The sequence below is a fragment of the Capra hircus genome, chromosome 29, assembly GCF_001704415.2.
Source record: "Capra hircus breed San Clemente chromosome 29, ASM170441v1, whole genome shotgun sequence".
Lineage (NCBI taxonomy): Eukaryota > Metazoa > Chordata > Mammalia > Artiodactyla > Bovidae > Capra > Capra hircus.
In genome coordinates, this window is record NC_030836.1 from 48,947,167 (window position 1) to 48,964,359 (window position 17,193).

General features: G+C 59.0%; 1 protein-coding gene across 1 annotated transcript in view; it reads right to left on the minus strand.

Annotated features, from left to right (window-relative positions):
* Window positions 1-17,193, minus strand: part of SHANK2 (SH3 and multiple ankyrin repeat domains 2) — a 564,129-nt gene that overhangs the window by 338,745 nt on the left and 208,191 nt on the right. Inside the window, exons 11-12 of the mRNA XM_018043149.1 lie at window positions 16,992-17,058; window positions 16,414-16,584 (exon numbers count right to left, since the gene is read on the minus strand). Coding sequence (XP_017898638.1) covers window positions 16,414-16,584; window positions 16,992-17,058 — 238 coding nt within the window. The remainder of the gene's footprint in view (window positions 1-16,413; window positions 16,585-16,991; window positions 17,059-17,193) is intronic.

The window sequence follows — 17,193 nt, forward strand, 5'->3', positions numbered from 1 at the left end:
CCACCTGGATGCCCACGGCATCCACTCCCAGCCAGGCTCCAGGGCAGAGAGCTCCTGAGGGTGTCGGGTGTGCCACCCGCCCTGAATTCGGGGCTCAGTGACTGCTGGATGCCCAAGTCGTTGTCTTGGACGTGAGGTGAGCAGGGCATCGGGCTGCCAAGTGATGGGAACTCCCCTTGGAGCTCCGCCGCTGCTGCAGGGGGGTCGCCTGTTACCTCCAGAGGTTTGTATCCCATCCCTCTGCTGAAAGTCCCTGTCCCCTTCCTCCAGGAAACCCCCACATGTGATGCACGCTGAGTCCTGGGTCTGACATTGTCGCCCCCCTCCCCAAATTTGTGTCCCCCCAGAACCTGCGACAGGACCTTATCTGGAAACTGGGTCTTGGCTGCTGTAATTAGTTGAGATGCGGTCTGACACTGTGATTGGTGTCCTAACAGGAAGAGGATGCCCGGGGCACCACGGAGGGGATTTTAGGTCAAGCGGAACCGCAGGATCTGAGTGCTGGAAGTGTGTTCAGCCTGCAGGGCTCGGCAGCAATGGGGGATGGAAGCAGAGCCGAGGCCACCAGTAGCCGCTGCCAGGGTCCCGGTGACAGAAAAACAGGCCCAAAGCAACGGGAGGCGAGGGGGCAGATTCAGGAGATATTTAGAGGGAAGGTGGACAGGAGCCCAGTGGACTGGATGAGCCGTGAGGACGAATCTGGGGCGGTCACGGTGCCTGCTCCCGGTGCCCTAACTGAGACAGCGACATGAGGAGGAGGGGCTGCTGGCCGGGGAGATGGTGCGTCTGTTTTCTCGGGCTGCAGGGACAAAGCCACACAGACTGGGACTTAAGCAACAGGCGTATCGTCCCAGCGGGCTTCCCTGGTGGCTCAGGTGGTAGAGATTCCACCTGCGAGTTCCATCCGTGGGTGGGGAAGATGCCCTGGAGAAGCGAGAGGCCAATCGCCCGCCCCGCCCCGCCCAGTGTTCTTGCCTGGAGAATCCCATGGGCAGAGGAGCCTGGCGGGTCGCAGTCCATGGGGTCGCAAAGAGCTGGACATGACTAACACATACATCATCTCAGTCCTGGAAGCGGGAAGTCCGAAGTGTTAGCGGGGGGTTCCCTCGGGGGCTGTGGGGGGTGGGGCAGGAAATCTCTTCCCTGCCGTTGCTGGAGACTTCTGGGTCACCTTTGGGGATCTTTGACACCTACTAAATTGGCCAAAAAATTCGTTCGGGTTTTTGACCCCCTCCAATGGAAAAACTGGAATGAATATTTTGGACAACCCAATAGAGGCATCACCTCAATCTCGGCCTCCGTCTTCACAGGCTGCTCTGCCTGTGTGCAAGCCTGTCTCCACAGTGATATGGACATCGGTCCTCTGGGGCTGGGGCCCACCTTAACAGGCTAAGTTAATCACCTCTGTAAACACCCGATTTTCAAAGAAGGCCACTTTCTGAGGCACAGGGCGTCAGGACCCTAACATGAAACACAGTTCAGCCCCTTACAGATGGCAGCCTGGGGTCGAGGGGCCCGGCTACCTGGTGGGTGGGTCCCACAGGGGTCAGGGGACAGCTCTGCAGCCCCAGGCACAGAGGGTAGGGGCACCAGGGAGGGACCGAGGGCAGACCGAGGATGCAGCCTCCATGGGCCAAGCTGCTCATACCAAGGCCACGAGGACCCCAGACCCTGATGATCCTCTAACCCATCTGCCAAACCAGCCAGGCAAAAAAGAGGAAACAGATGCCTGAAGCAATAAAAATGACAGTGTCTCCAGTGGGAAGAGAAGAAACCTAAACCCAGCAGAGGGGGCCACACCCAGCCCCCCGGGGCCCCTTTGGGGTTTACTGGGAAACTGTAGACACGTGGGGCAGGAGGGGCTGAGGGTGTGCAGGGAGAGAGGCAAGGTCCTTGTCCGACCTTGACGGAGAGAGAGTCTGAAGGCCTCTGCGATTTCCATGTAAGACTCCCTTTAATATTTAAAGCAAAGACGACCCCATCCTCGGAGGCAACACCATCTTGAAAGGATCCATTGAAACCCTTAAAAGGTAGACCCAAGAACACTTGTTCATTCAGCAAATACAGATCCAGGGCGCCGTGGCTGAGGAGCGCGGGGTGGGCGTGTGTGGGTATTTTCCAGTTGCTGGCTTTGTCATGATGACGTGGCCCATATGCTGTCTGTTACGCGGCACCCCTGGTGGGTCTGGGCCGAGTCCCATCATCAGTCACAAGCGGGCTCCTGCAGGGGGTGGATGGATGGATCGTCACCCTAAGTAGGGTAAATAAAGGCTATAAATAGCCTCAAACCAGTTCAGGTCAAGTTTGACTGCCGATGAGGCAGGAACAAAGCTCTCACTTCAGAGATCCTTTTTCGGATGAAGGGTGTGGATCCTGCGTCTTCTGACAGCCGTCCCGTGGGCCAGCAGGGAGCTCGGGCTGTGGAATGGAGAGTGGGGTGTGGGAGCGGAGACACCCTACCCTAGAGGTCCCTGCTCCCACCCTGAAGCTTGCAGAGGAGCGTTAACAGCAGAAAGGGAAGGAAAACACGTGAGTGAAGAGGAAACACGAGTGGGAGAGGCAGCGAGCTGAGGGCTCGGGGTGGGAGGACAAGCACTCTCCAGGAAGGGCCCGGCAGGAACGCCGAGGCCTACACAGATGCTACACAGTCTTGGTGCACAGGGGCCACGGGGAAGGGTGACCAGCCCCTGGGCCATGTGCAGACCAACCCTCTGGCATGTCCTCCGAGTCCCAGACACCACCTGATTCCTCCTCACTCCTTGCAGGGCCAGTTCAAACTGAATTGTAGCCATTTTCATTCCGTCACTGTCTTAAGTGTCATGCGTGGGCTCCTCTGCCTGATGTTGAAATCTGGGGCCACACTCGAGCCGGCAAAGTGTGGGAATCTCTTGGCTCAGGAAGGGAACCCATGATATCCCAAGGAACCCGTCTCCTTGGGGCAGGCCGAGCACACCTCTGCTGTTCATCCCCTCTGCACGGTCACTCACCGCACTCACCATCCTCCACTCAGCCCCAAACATCAGAAAGACTGAAGACACTCACGGACACCGCCAGAAAGGGGAGGAGGCAGACGGTCCCTCAAGTCCGTCTGGTACCTCGGCCCCCAAGGAAAGCAAAACCTGCAGTTTGGATCCATGCTATTCACAGGCTAATACGGCCTGGTTCCCCAAACAAAGAGCCGTTGCCATGACGACCATAGCATCCCAGAGCTCAGGGGCTATTCTGAGACTCTGAGACTCTGGGACGCTGAGCCGCGAGCTCTACCTTCACATGCATCTGATGGGATTGGCTCCAGCAGTGTCAACGCTCTGCAGCGAGACCCCTGAGCAGCCGGAAGGGGGAAGTCTTCCAGCGGCCGACACTCACAAAGCCCCTCAGGAGTGGTCTGTGCTCACGAGACAAATGGACGCAGCTACACCAGACACGGAGTGAGCGAAGTAAGAAAACGGAAATGGCAGATTTCAGGCCGGAAGTGGGCAGGATCCCTGACCCTTCAGCCAATGGCTCGGGGCAGGTGGGAGATGCTGCAGACATCCAAGGCTATTTCACGAGAGACGCTGAGCGGGACCACCCGGGAGCTGGCCCTTCTTCAGCGTCACTGCCAGGACCCCAAGGAGGGCAGTGCCCACGGAGCCACCATCACCCCTCGCTCTCACCGTTCTCCCTAACTTTTTGCCAGTTCACAGAAAACTTTGCTGTTGTCCACGAATGCCTCACAGGATCAGGACACTAACAGGTGATGTCAAGAGGACGAAATTGGGTCTGTTCCCAGCATCCGAAACCTGTGACCAGCCAGATGGACAACCTGTCCTCCCCGGCACCGGATGGTCCGTGACAGAAACACGTGTGACCGGAAGGATGGCAGGGTCTGGGGAGGGGAGTTGGGAGGCGGGGCTTCAGCACAAGGCCTGCTTGTGGTGGAATGAAGAAAATCCATGTCTAAACATCTCCCCCGACGTTTATCAGGAACCCACTCTGTCCCAGGCCCCGCAGGCAAAAGGCACTCATGACCTTGCTGCCAACCACAGGCGTCCCCAGCTCTGAGCGACGGTGGTGCAATTCTACTGAAGCAGCTCAGCTGAGCAAGCGTTCAGAGGCAAGACTTTCACTCTCGGGGCCACGGGCCTGGCCACCCCAAAGCTCTGACCGCCGCTTAGCCTGGTCCATCCGAACGCTGACAAAGACCCTTACCCCCAGGCGCTGGAGAGTTCCAGAAGGACTCAACAGTCCTTCACACTGGCTTTGGTGCTGTCTAGGATCTGTCCACCTGGCAGAGAGGCACAGATGCCAACAACTGGAATCTCAGCACGGCTCCACAGGAAATGAGTGAAAACTATCACCTGCTCCCCACCCCCACCCCAAGCCCTTGGCCACACAATTCTGTCATAACCCTTCCTCATCGCTATTTTATCATCTGTTCTGGGCACTGAAAAGGATCTTGATAGAGTTGTAACGTGCGTGTGTGCTGAGTCTCTAGGTCGTGTCCAACTTTTTGTGACCCCATGGACTGCAGCCCACCAGGCTCCTCTGGTGGGAGAAACACGTGGACCAGGGATTCATGGGGTTCTCCATGCCATTTCCTCCTCCAGGGGATCTTCCCGACTCAGGGATCGAACCCCAGTCTCTTGCATTTCCTGCAACGGCAGGTGGATTCTTTACCACTAAGTCACCTAAATTTGCAACGAAATGAGCAAAGCACAGTGTTCTGAGCACTTTCTTCCCCTTCTGAGGTACATTCACGTCGAATTTGTCTTCCACTTGGTGGAAAAATCTACAAGAAAGCTGGGCCCATGATGGACGAGGGGTAGAGGGGGGAGACCTGGGCTGGACCCTGACCTCACCCTGGCTGACAAGCGATGGAGCGATCTGGACCGGATTTCTTCAGGAACCACCCACTGTGCCCAGCAGCGCGTGTCAGCGGCCTTTCTCTGGTGTAGCACCCAGCGCGTGTCAGCGGCCTTTCTCTGGCGTAGCACCCAGCGCATGTCAGCGGCCTTTCTCTGGCGTAGCACCCTTCCCCGACCCCGCTGGCTGCAGGATGGCTACAGAACCTACAACTGGCCGCTGGCCAGCGATGAGTGAAGGTGCCACAGTTTAAGACAAGGGCTGGTCCTGCCCCCAGCCCGGGTCCAGCCATATCCTACCCCCGCCGCTCCCCAGGCCACAGAATCTGTCCTGCCTTCCCTTTCCAGCCCCCTGTGGGCATCCCTAGAAGACGCTTTCTGGGGCTACTTATGGTCCTTTTCCTGGAAACACCTCCACCTGGGTGGCCTCCTTGGTCAGTGCAGCCTGATGGCCCCGGAGATGAGTGGAAATTGGAGTCTGTTTTGTGTCTGGACCTGGATGACTAAGGGCCTGACACTCATCACCCACAAGCCAAGACGGGATGACTTTTCTCTTTTTCGGCCTCATTTTTGCCCACCTGCTGCTCCCTCAGCTCCTCAATGTGTCCCTTCTAGCTTGGCTAAAATCGACACGTCTTCTGTGCCCACATGGATGGCTTCTTCCTTCTCAAAAACCACCTTAGCACTTTTCTGCTCAGGCTCATTAAACCCAGAATAGAAACCTTCTCTGCATTCAGCTGAATTCCACCCCACATAGTCTTCCAAACCCTCCGCCTGCGTATGAGGCTCAAATGCTTGCAAAGCCCCAAGGAACTTCAAGAAAAGACACTTGGTTCTATCTATTTGAATCCAGGCCTAGTCATGAGTTCCGGGCACGGCCATGGTGCAGAGAGGAGATCGTGCGCACGTCTGCAGAGGCTGCTGAGATGGAAGAGACGCTCGGGGCTCCCCCAGGATCTCGGGGACGAGTCCAGATAGAACCCACGTCCTTCTGGCACTTGGCCTAATGCTTTTTTCTGGTCCCCCTACACAGCCGCCTTCACACCTTCACGACAAAGAAACTTCCCGCGCCTATTTCCTGACATAGTTGACATGGACATGCTCCAGGTGGTTCTACGCAACGAAGTCCAAAAATTCCAGGCTGCGCGTATTTCCCTAAAGGCCACATGGGGCTTTGCCAGGCTCGCTGAGAATGGATGGGTCCTTAAAAGCAGGACCCGGGGGTGGGGACCCCCTCTGCGGGCATCAGGACACTGGCCCGACTCGGGCCTTGTCTGGGGTCCTGTCGTCCCTCCCAGACTTGGTGAGTCAGGGACCCCGCGATGAAAGAACGTGTGAGAGGTCAGGGTGGAGCGGAGCCCCGATGGGACCCCGCACTCTCGCCATGGTGGCAGAGGGAGGTTCCAGGGCTTGAGGTTCGCCAGATGTCTGGGAAGCTGCCGCCCACCACGCGCCTGCGTGCTCGCCACCTGCTCTGTTGCCAGTCAGCAACTATGTGCCCGGCAGCTCTGCAGGGACAAGTGAGGTCCCAGGAGCTGGGGGCAGGGGCTCCCCATCCAAGCCAGGGGTCCATGCACCCCGACTTCTGGGAAACAAGCTTCTACTCTGAATGGGCTTCCGAGGTAGCTGGAGACGTTTAAGAATCCACTTGCAACGCAAGAGACCCAGGTTCGATCCCTGGGTCGGGAAGATGTCCTGGAGGAGGGCATCGCAACCCACTCCAGTGTTCTTGTCTGGAGAATCCCATGGGCAGCTGCAGTCCATGGGGTGGCAAAGAGTGGACATGACTGAGCGACTAACACTTACTGAACGCTGAAGGAGAAGGTGGGGGCACCTGCTGGGAGACCCCCAGGGAAGGCGGAGGTGACCCGTGGAGGCGGCTGGGTGCTGCGGGAAAGCTCACGGCTTGGACAGAGGGTGGCGAGTGGACGGGCAGCCACCATCTGATGTGCGTGGAAGGGCCTGGAAGGGAAGGCCTACGTATGGGGGGCATGGAGGAATTTCACCGGGAGGAGGACAGGTCTTCTTAGGGAGGCCTGGGGGTGTGGGGCCAGGGCAGCTCGAGAGCCCTGGTCTGGCTGGTCCGTCCACCCCACGGGGGGGCCCCGAGTGGGGTGAAATGACTCAGTGCCCAGGGCCGTGGACTGAGCAGCCTCCTGAGCGCCCTATTCCCTGGAATTGCAGGTTCTCATCCCCAGAAGGTGGGGCCACCTGGTGGGGTCCCACTGCTTCCTGTGGGGAAGGGGGCTTCCTGTTCCCCTACTCAGGCTGGGCCCATGACCTCCCCGGCCGGCCTGCATTCAGGAGGCGGTTACACAGACTCCTTCACATGGAAGTTCGGGCTTCCCTGGGGTCACCAACTGTCACCCCTCAGGGGACAATTACTTCCCCAAACACCTTGACCTTCCAAGCTCTCATCATGAAAACGGGGCAGGGAGTACACAAATCTTAAGATGGGGGCGCCTCCCCTAGGAGCCTGGCCTCTCCTCCTCCCAGGAGGCCCTGCCAGACTTTCTCTCCGGACATGGAGATCGAGGGTGGGCAGGGACTCCCAGAACCTGGTCTCCTTCCGATGTACTGGTCCCTTTGTCCATGACACAGACGCACTTAACTCATCAGGGCTAATGGGGGGGTGGTCTGGAAACCAGCCCCAGAGGGACACCCTGAGATCAGGGTTGGGGGACATGTCAGCTGGCCTGGAGGAGGTGGGGGGAGAGGAGGAGAAGGGGCTGCTTCCCTAGGAAGAGGCGGGGAGCCCCAGGGATGGGGAGGTGGGAAGCTGGTGAGCCCAGGCTAAGGCCACTCATTCAGTGCATCTTGGAGCAGCCGGGAAACTGGTTTTCCTGGATAAAATGGCTCAGATAAAGACACCAGGCCGGAAGTGGCCAGGGATGGGAGGCTGCTCTCCTTGGAAGGTTCCATGGCCACCAGCAGGCTCTGGGATGGGACCTGACGACCTGGTGTCATCAGGAGACACGACAACAGGGGCCAGGGCAACTGGGCTGCGGTATGCCGAGAAGCGTGGGCCTGGCCCGCAGAACCCAGACGTGCCGGTAAAGTCAACCAAGAGCACGGGCCAGGGGCTGAGGGTGACGGTGCCCTCGGGGCCCCCCGGAAAGGGCAGCTTGTCCTCAGGGAAGAGCGCCTCTGTGCCCGGCTTTGGGGAGCCGCCTGACAACCCCCCAGGAGGCAGGACTGCAGGGGCACAGCAATGCGGGAGCGGGGGCAGGGTCCAGGAACTGAAGGGGCGAGGAGAGAGACGCACAAAGGCTGGAGGGCAGCGCCGTGGTGGGTAAGGAATGGCCCGGTCCAAACCCCAGCTCCCCGCGACCCGGACATGGAACTCACGTCTGTGCCTGAGGCCTCACTCTCCTCACCTGTAAAATGGGGACAGCACCACCTCCCTGGCAGGGATTGCCCAAAAGCACAGAGTGTGGTCCAGGCACGAAAGGGCAGCGAAACGGCACGGCTTCTGCCGTTCAGATCCAGACAGCCTGCGGCCGCCTCCTCCAGAGAGCCGTCCCGACTTTACGGCCCGTTACGACCCCACGGCCCCCTGGATGCCGACCTCAGCCCCTCCCTACTCCCTCCCACAGGCCCAGACGTTCTCCATCTTTAAGGGAACTGGCCACCAAAAGTCCGGTCCTCCAGCTGGGACACAAAGTCCTGGCCCTGACTCTGTCTGGAGCCTGGGCCAGGGCGTCTACCCGGAGGGCAGTTACAGCGGGAGAAGAATGATGTGCGGGGAGAAAAGCCCAGAGGACCGGTGGCAGGGAGCGGGCAGGGAGCGGCGGGGCAGCAGGAAGCGGGTAAGAGACTCAGCCTGGGCCCCAGGCATGCTTCCTCCTCTCTGGGACCCGCATCCAGGGCAGAGCTGCGGAAGGAGGAGAGGATGGGCCTGGCGGGGCTGGGCCGGGCCCCAGGGCAGATCGGAAAATGGTGAAGGGTCCCAGGCGGCAGGAGGCGGGAGAGCACGGACTCGCCACCATCCGTGTCCAGCCGTCACGCACCTCACCCTCGGGAATGGCATCTGTGCTGTCCACTCCCTGCATCCCGGCATCCCCGTGACGGGCAGAGGGCCCTGGATGGGGACCCCAGGTCACGGGGTCAGAGGCAGGCCCTCGGGTTAGAGATCCCCTGGCTGGAGAACCGCCATCCCAGGTGTGTGGAGGGGCTGCGGGGTGGAGGACCAGACCTGGGGGGCGGAGGGGTGCTCACAGGCACTTGGGGTGGAGAGCAGCCCAGCAGCGGGAAGGCAGGGGCAAGGCGGCCTGCGGTAGGACCACCCCCTCAACACCGCAGCTGTGGTTCCCACACGGGCTGGCGTCCACCCCGGCAGGGGGCCTTGGGGGCTATGTCCTTAGTTGGGAGGTGGGGGGTTTACTTGTCACAGGGAGTGGTCAAGGGCCAGACTCCTTAAATGTCCAGCTGTCATGGGACAGCTGGATGAATTATGAATGATCACCAGACATTCGTGTAGACACGGAGCATAAACCATACCCTCCACACCAACTCACAGATATAGATCCTTCCACACAGGTACCTGCTGAATTTTTCCCAAAACGCAAATGCCGTGTATGAAAGAGCCTATGTGGCATTTGGTTCAGAACTTTGCTAAGCGGAGCTCATGGTGCCAGGAAACCGCAGGGGCTGGCAGGGCCCACGCTGGGGGTGTCCCAGATGCCCAGGGTGGGGTGGGGGGCTCTGGGATTTGAGGGCGAGTGCGCTCGGAGGGGGCCAGCCCCCGCGCCCACACTGGGCCCTCCCGCGTGGGATGCTCTCAGAGATACGCAGGTCACTGCCTGCTCGTCCCGCTCCTCTTCTCGTTCCTGGACAGTCAGAATGCTGTGCTGATCTTAAAAAATTCCGCGCGTGTTAGGTTATCTGTGAATCTCACTGGAGGACTGTGAAGGTGGGGCTGCACCATGAAGGCTGTCAAAGGTGCCGGGGCCTCGGGGGCCTTGAGAGCCAGGGCTCAGGGCTGGGCTCACCTTGAATGCAGTCTCGAAGAGACTGTGGTTGAGGCTGTGGAAGACGGGGGGACTGGGGGACTGCCGTTTTTCCTTGTGGGACAGAGCAGGGGAGGGGTCTTCCCCAGGGGCCCACGTGGCTTGGAACTGGGAAGCAGAGAGCCTGGAAACACTCAGGTTTGGGGACCTGTTCAACGCAGATGGCAAGAAGCAGTAGATGCATGCGGGCCACTGGGCGGCTCCTCCAGGCACCTCTGGTGGGACAGGCGCTCCAGCGGCCGCTCTTGTCCCCTGCACGGGGGACACCGCCCTGGGGGACACGTCCCCAAGCTGGGCCTGCCTCCAGAAGCGTTCCCAGGCCGTGTGCACGGGAACGGGTGCCTTGGGAGGCCCAGGGGAGCCTCGGGGCAGGACACCAGCAGTGTGCGACGTTTATACGCACACTAGGCACAGGAGGTCAAGACCATATGGCCGCGGCTGCGCCCTCTCGAGACTGAGACAAGCGTCCCCAGAAGGCCAGTGATCACAGACCGAGGCCACCGTGTATCGCGAGCAGACGCTCACCGGCCGTCGGCCACCCGTGAAAACCCCATCCCGACGGAACACAGGAGCGACCGGTGCGCAGGGTCACGAGCGGGCAGCAGCTACCTCCCAGGACTGGGGGATAAACTCACACAGCTGATGGCAAGAGTGGGGGAGGGGAGCCGCAGCCGCGGGCGCATGACCGCAGCCCGGCGGAGGAGGACGGCGGAGACCCCGGCGGCGGACAGGACTCGGCACGCAGGGAGCCACGCGCCCGCGGGCGGACAGGGAGCCAGCGCGAGCGGCCAGCACGCGCGCCACAGCTCCCCCGGCCCCGGGAGGGAGGCCACGCTTAGCAGCATGAGCCGTGACGGCTGACGGCGGGCTGCTCACATCCGCTCAGCGGCCGCGTCTGCTGGGGCTCCACCACTCCTCCTCCCCTCAGCAACGCGCTCTGAAAATATTCTCTGGGAATGTGGGCTGCAGCTGTGATGGCTGCACCGTCCAGGGGGACAGACCAGCCCGGGGAAGCCTCGCTCCTCACTCTCAGGAGGGGGGCACACGGCAGTGCTGACCCCAAAAGAGCCGATCTGATGAGATGAAGCAGGTTAGAACGCTGGGTTTTCCCAGGACCTGCTGGCTCTCCGTGCAAACAAAGGATGCTGTGTTTACCTAACACCATTGTCTACGTCTCATGGTAAGTGGCACATTTTACAGTCCGAATGCCTGGAAACCTGACTACTTCTTTCAAATCGGATCTATTTTATTTCACAGCAGGTGACAGCTACCAAACAGGTTTTTTTTTTTTCCTTCAAAGCATCATGGCTCCGTATCAGCATGGATTTTACATTCTCATACATAAACACACAGACACACACACACACACACACACACCCAAAATAATACATTAACAAATCTGTTTGAAAACACCACCCTCTCTTCATCATCTATACATATCTAAAGCGTAATTACACAGACACTCGGTCTCGAAACCTAGCAACAGTATCCAAGCGATCCTCGGGCGGCTCATCAGACACCCAAACTCACACACCAGCTCAATGGGCTTCATTTAAAAAAAAAAAAAAACCAGAACCTCTCACTTCTCTCCCCCATAGCTGCGGAAGGACAAGATATAGGAAAACAAACCTTGTTCCGCTGAAGAAGAACAACCCATGTCATTTAATCCATCTGACAGTGCATGTCCCCATAGAGCCAGGCAAAAACAAAAATAACAAAGGTGGCGAAAAAAAAAATAGGTTATCTCAGTCCAAAGCTTATCAGCTTGCAACACGCTTAATCTTTGCATGACTATTTCGGACTCGAGCTCCCCAGCTCCCCGACAGCCTTGCTTTCGGGGACCTCCATCCTAAAGAAGCCATCGCAAACGCTCGATGGCAAAAGCTTTTAAGACCTGCTGGGCTCATGGGCTCAGCCGCAGCTCAGCTGTGGATCACAACAGGCAGGATTAACTTTGGTATTCACGGTCGCATTTAAACCATCACTTTCTCCGAGTGGGCAAATAAAACCACCCAGTGGAGGTCACAATTAATTTTTTAAAAGAGGGAGGGAGTTGTTTTTTTAAGAAAAAAAAAAAAGAAAGAAAGAAAAAAACGGAAGCACTGCACCGGTGGGCAGCAACCTGCACGCGGGCCGGGTTGTGAACAGGGCGCTTCACGACAAGATGCACTCTCGCTTTTAAAGGGATAGCATGGCATCCACTCGGCGAGCCCGATCCACTTCCGGATCCCGCAGACCTCGGAGGCCCATTCATCAGCTCACTGTGACCAGACAGGTTTAGTATCCCCCCCTCAGGGCCACGTCAGAGCCGCTGAAGGACCCTGATTTCTCAGCGGGGCACTTTCGTGTCTAGAAAACAGAGGCTCCGTGGCTTGAGGTGGGGAGAATACTTGAGCTGTTCAAGGGACTTTTTCAGGAAGGCATCTCACTGGGCTATAAGCAGAAAGTCAGCAACATTGTAATGGACTCATTCTGAAGAGTCAAAATCAACCTCATGCCCAGCTTGGAATCCAGGGATCCTTCCACCATGCTTTATCTTCAAAAATGCAACCCAACACCATGGAGGCAATGCTGAGTCTTACCTTCATCTCTTCTGAGTTCAGGATCCTGACAGGTGGAGCTGGGTCCCCCAAAACACTGCCCCAGCCCCCACTGAGCCCCACTAAATGTCTGACAACCCCGGCAGCAAGCACCATGGGCTCGTCTTAGCAGAGTAAAGAGCCCAAAGCCTCAGATGCAGGACCTGAGACCCCGCTCTCCTGTACGCCTTCTCCACTATGGTGTAGCTCAGAAGTCAACATTTGCTGAGGATCCTAAAGTAGAAAGGAGGCCCCTGCCCACCCCTCCCCAGCACCCCTACCATGATTTCCAAGGCTGTGGCAAATGGTCCCTGAGCTCCCCCTGCAATCATACCAGACGCCCACCACCCAAGAGTCTGGGGCAGAAAAAAGGTCACCCCAACCGAGATAGACAGACAGCACCCCCACAGGTCACAGAGGAGGTGGGGTCCCGGAGCTAAGACCCTCACATAAGCTGGAATGGGAAAGCCACATAGCCACAGACCTTCACACATGACCCACCGGAGACCCGCAATCTCACACGGCCCCAGAGTGACCTGCTGTGGGCTGAAACACTGCCCCCACTCCCCACACGACCCACTTGCCCCATGTTCCCTACTCAGACCACGCTTGGGGAGATCAGGGCATTACGCTCCGGCAAACGCACCCAACCCAGCACGGGCGTGCCGACGGGGCTCGACTCTTCGACTGCAACTCCAGGTGCTGCGAGGCCAGGATTTTACACTGAGAAGACAGCGGGGCTGAAGGTGGAGTGGGCACACTGGCAGAGGGAGGGTCGCCCACTCAGCTGACATGTACCAAGGCCCCACGGTGGACCAGGCTTCCCCGGCGGCTCAATGCTGAAGAGCTGGCCTGCAATGCAGGAGGCTTGCAGGACACACAGTTTTCATGGCTGGATCAGGAAGATCCCCGTGAGGAGGAAATGGCAAGCCACATTAATATTCTTGCCTGGGAAGTCCCAAGGACAGAGGAGCCTGGCAGGCTACAGTCCATGGGGTCGCAAAGAGTCGGGCATGACTGACCGACTGAATAACAACTGTGTCAACACCGTGAGTGACCTCCGTGGGCTGATGGCGGCTCTGGATCCTGTGTCAGGCAGGGAGCAGTCCAGAGGGACAGTCAGCACCATGAGTGACCTCCGGTGGGCTGATGGCAGCCCTGGATCCTGTGTGTGTGTGTGCACTTAGACAGTTGTGTCCAGCTCTTTTGCGACCTCATGAACTGTAGCCCACCAGGCTCCTCTTCCATGGAATTTCCTAGGCAAGAATACTGGCATGGGTTGCCAGGTCCTTCTCCAAGGGATCCCGACCCAGGGGTTGAACCCGAGTCTCCTGCGTTGGCAGGGGGTGGTCCTTACTGCTGAGCCACCTGGAAGCCCCTGTAGCGTCTGTGCCCCAGTCCTAATCCTACTGGTTCTGATGACCCCTCTGCAGCCCCCAGGCCCAGCCTCAAGCCGTCTCCCAAGTGTCCTCCTCCTCCGCCCACCCCTGCCCTCTCAGCCCGTCTGGGGAGCAGAGTTCAGCGGGCAGATACTCAGCTCTAGTGAGCACAGAGCCCTGAACTGGGACCAAGAGAGCAGAGAGCTTCCTGCAGGGCCATCCTGCTGTCAGCGGTCTGGACCCAGGAACCCTCTTCCCCCCCTCTCCTTCCCTCCACCCACTCGTCCAGCCCAGGTTCCAACAGCAGCCTGGGTGAAGACCCCGAGCTCCCCAGCCTGGCCTGCACTGCTGCCTGAAGCGCTTGAGTGCAGTCCTGTTTTTCTGGGTGCACAAGGAGATGGGGAGCCTGGTGGTGAAGAGCCCAGAGCCCCCCAGAGTCAGATGGGCCTGGTTTCAAAGCCTGGCTCGGCCCATCACTCTGGGACGTGGTTCTGGGGGAGTCCTGCCTGGGAGATGCCCCGGGACCCTGCCCATGCCCCCTAGTGCTCAGCGGGACCCCACAGGCATGGCACCACCCAGAGGAGGGTCCTCCCTGCACAGAGGAAGCCTGAACCAACAGGAACTTGAGGCGGTGGGTAAACACCCAGGTCGCCTCACCCTAGGGTGAGACAAGACGACGGACGCCCCGGGGTCCCGACAATACCCGGCCGCAGCACCTGCTGACTAAGGCCCCGGGTTGCCTCCTGTCTGCCCGGACTGACTCTGTGCTCCCACCGCTGCTGTCTGGCACCCCCTCCACGGCAAACCACCCCTCACATCCTTGCCCCAAGGTCTGCTTCTGGGCAATCCCCACCCAAATACCATGTGTCCTACATCAAATCCGCCCTCGGTCACACAGAGTCAGTGACACGGCCCTGGAGATGCTGGGCATGCAGGCTCAGCAAGGGTCGGATGTCTGCCTGGGGTTATCCATCCACCCAGAGGCAGGGGCTGCAGACCCCCGCAGAGGACTTAACGAGACCCACTCGGGGCACAGGATAGGGCCAGACCCTCCCCGCCACACACCCAGTATCCAGCCCTGCCGGTAACAAGGGCAGATGGAAAGCTGGGGTGGCCACAGGGCACAGAGCAAATAACAAGTGCAAAGCTAGAGGTTCAGTTCACGGGATGCTGAATTGAGGCCTCAGGATGGATTTACCACGAGGCCAAGAACAAACGCCCCGAGTGACGTCTGTGCCCGTGAAGCACCTGCAGCCTCTCTGCGAGGCCTTCGACAGAACCCACTTACGTGGCACAGTTTGCTGGTTCCCAGTCAGACATGCTGAGTCAGACGACTCAGAGGAAAGAAGGAGTCTTTTTCCGCGCCGCCCCCCCCTTGGAGATGCTGAAAGGACCCAGCGCTGGAGCACAGATTCCTGTACTAACATTTCCCTTTAGGTCACACCGGGGAAAGGCCCAGGCGCAGGTAACAGAGAGCATGGGCTGATCGTAAACGCCACCCCACATTCTCCCTGAGCCCCGGGTGTCTACACAGGTGCAGCAGAAAGGCCTCTAACCTCGCTCCCCGCAGCCGGAGCCATGGACATCCCACACGCCTGCCGTGACCATCCCATCTCGACAGGGTAAGCCCTCACAGTTTATAGAAATCATTGATTGGAGTGGGTGAATGGTAGTTAAGGTGTGTTCACCTAACAAACAGATATTCTTCTTATAATAAGAAAATATATTTGTAGAGAGGCGTTTACATCCCAGATGAGGAATGGCAGAGACAAGCCAGAAACCGCCTCGATCTGGGTTTTAAAATCGGCACTTGTTGAGTTCGTGCCTGGGGCGAGGAGGGGAGTGAATCTGTATGGCTGGGCTGGGGGTTGGCAGGCAGAGTCTCTAGTTTCTGCTGTCTCCCTCCTGATAGCCAGCAGAAGCCCCTTCAAGCCTCCCCGGCTCAGGCGAGATCAGGATGGTAGCCCCAAGTCTGTCACCATCGCAGGAACTCAGAGATCCTATATCCCTGGGACCACTAACCACCCCGGGGTCCTGGGCGGGGCCTGCACACCTCCTCCTGGCGGTCTGCCCCGCTCGACAAGAGTTCCAATTCCCTTCACGGCAACCGGTATATTTGTACTGCTGTCTCGTGTCAGGGGGTGGTGGGAGGAGAAGAGCTGGGAGGGCTCAGTTCATCCTCTAGAGTGCTTTGCAGACATGAACTCATCCATCTGCATAATGTGCTTAGGGAGACGCTGACGCGGCCCTGCAGGAGGCCCGGATCGCAGAGCAATTAGGAGGTCCGGCCCCGGCTCTCGGGAGGACCCACATCAACATCGGGCACAGGAGGCCCCGATGCTCGGCACAGGGGACCGGATGAGGCAAGCGAGACATCCGGCTCCGCATCCTTGCGTGATTCTCGAGGCAGCTGGGCGCCCGCCAGACACTTGACACGGGAAAGACCAGAGAGCCAGGCGCGCGGGATCGCTCGTGCCCCCAGCGCCCAATACGGGGGTAGCGATCCATGCAACAAGACACAGAGGCCACCCAGCGACTTCTCCAGGCGCCCTGGAGCCTCGCTGCCCACCCCTGGATGGGATGGCGCCATCTGAAATCTCACCGCTGCTGGTCCAGTGGGCCTGCTCCCCGCTGCACGTCCGGTGTAAGCCCGGGGCCGGAGGGAACAGGCCAGAGGGCTCTTCCAAGATGCAAGACTGCGCCCAGCCGCTGGCAGGGCGACGGGACAGAGGAGGAGCCGCAGGGACAGTCCTCCTGGTTGGCACGAGGGGTACTGCAAAGGGGAGCGGTCATCAGCAGACAGAGCCAGGGACGCAGAAGTGGGAGGGGGAGGGGGGCGCCCCTGGCTCTTCCTGCCTCGTTTCATCACCATCTCCGACTTTAAATGGAATTGCGCGTTACAGAATCCCCCCGTAAACCCCTCTCAATCGGTCGCAAGGTGATCTGGTTCTCCGGTTGGACGGCAAGGCCCTGCAGCCATCGCCGGCGCCCTTGCCTGACATCTAAGGGGTTCCGTGCCCCGACCCCGCCACGTGTCAAGAAGACGCAGCGACAGAGGTGGAGGAGATATTTGGACTCTGTTCCCGTTAAGTTTGCGTAAAAGCAGACTCCGAACCAACCCGGCGAGGTGACCAACCGGAGCCCCCACGCGGTCCACTGGTAGCCAGCCAGCCTACTCACCAACGTCGGTCTCCTTGTGGTTCTTGATGTACTCGGCCAGCTCGAAGTTGCCGGCGATGATCGCCACCTGCCAGGAGAGGAAATCGCGTTAGAGGACACTCGGCACATCCTGACGGCCGAAGAGCGAAAGTCCAATCAGAGCCTCTTTTGAAAAAGTAAGGGATACTCCCCACTCCGGGTTTCCTGAGATACCGTCAACACA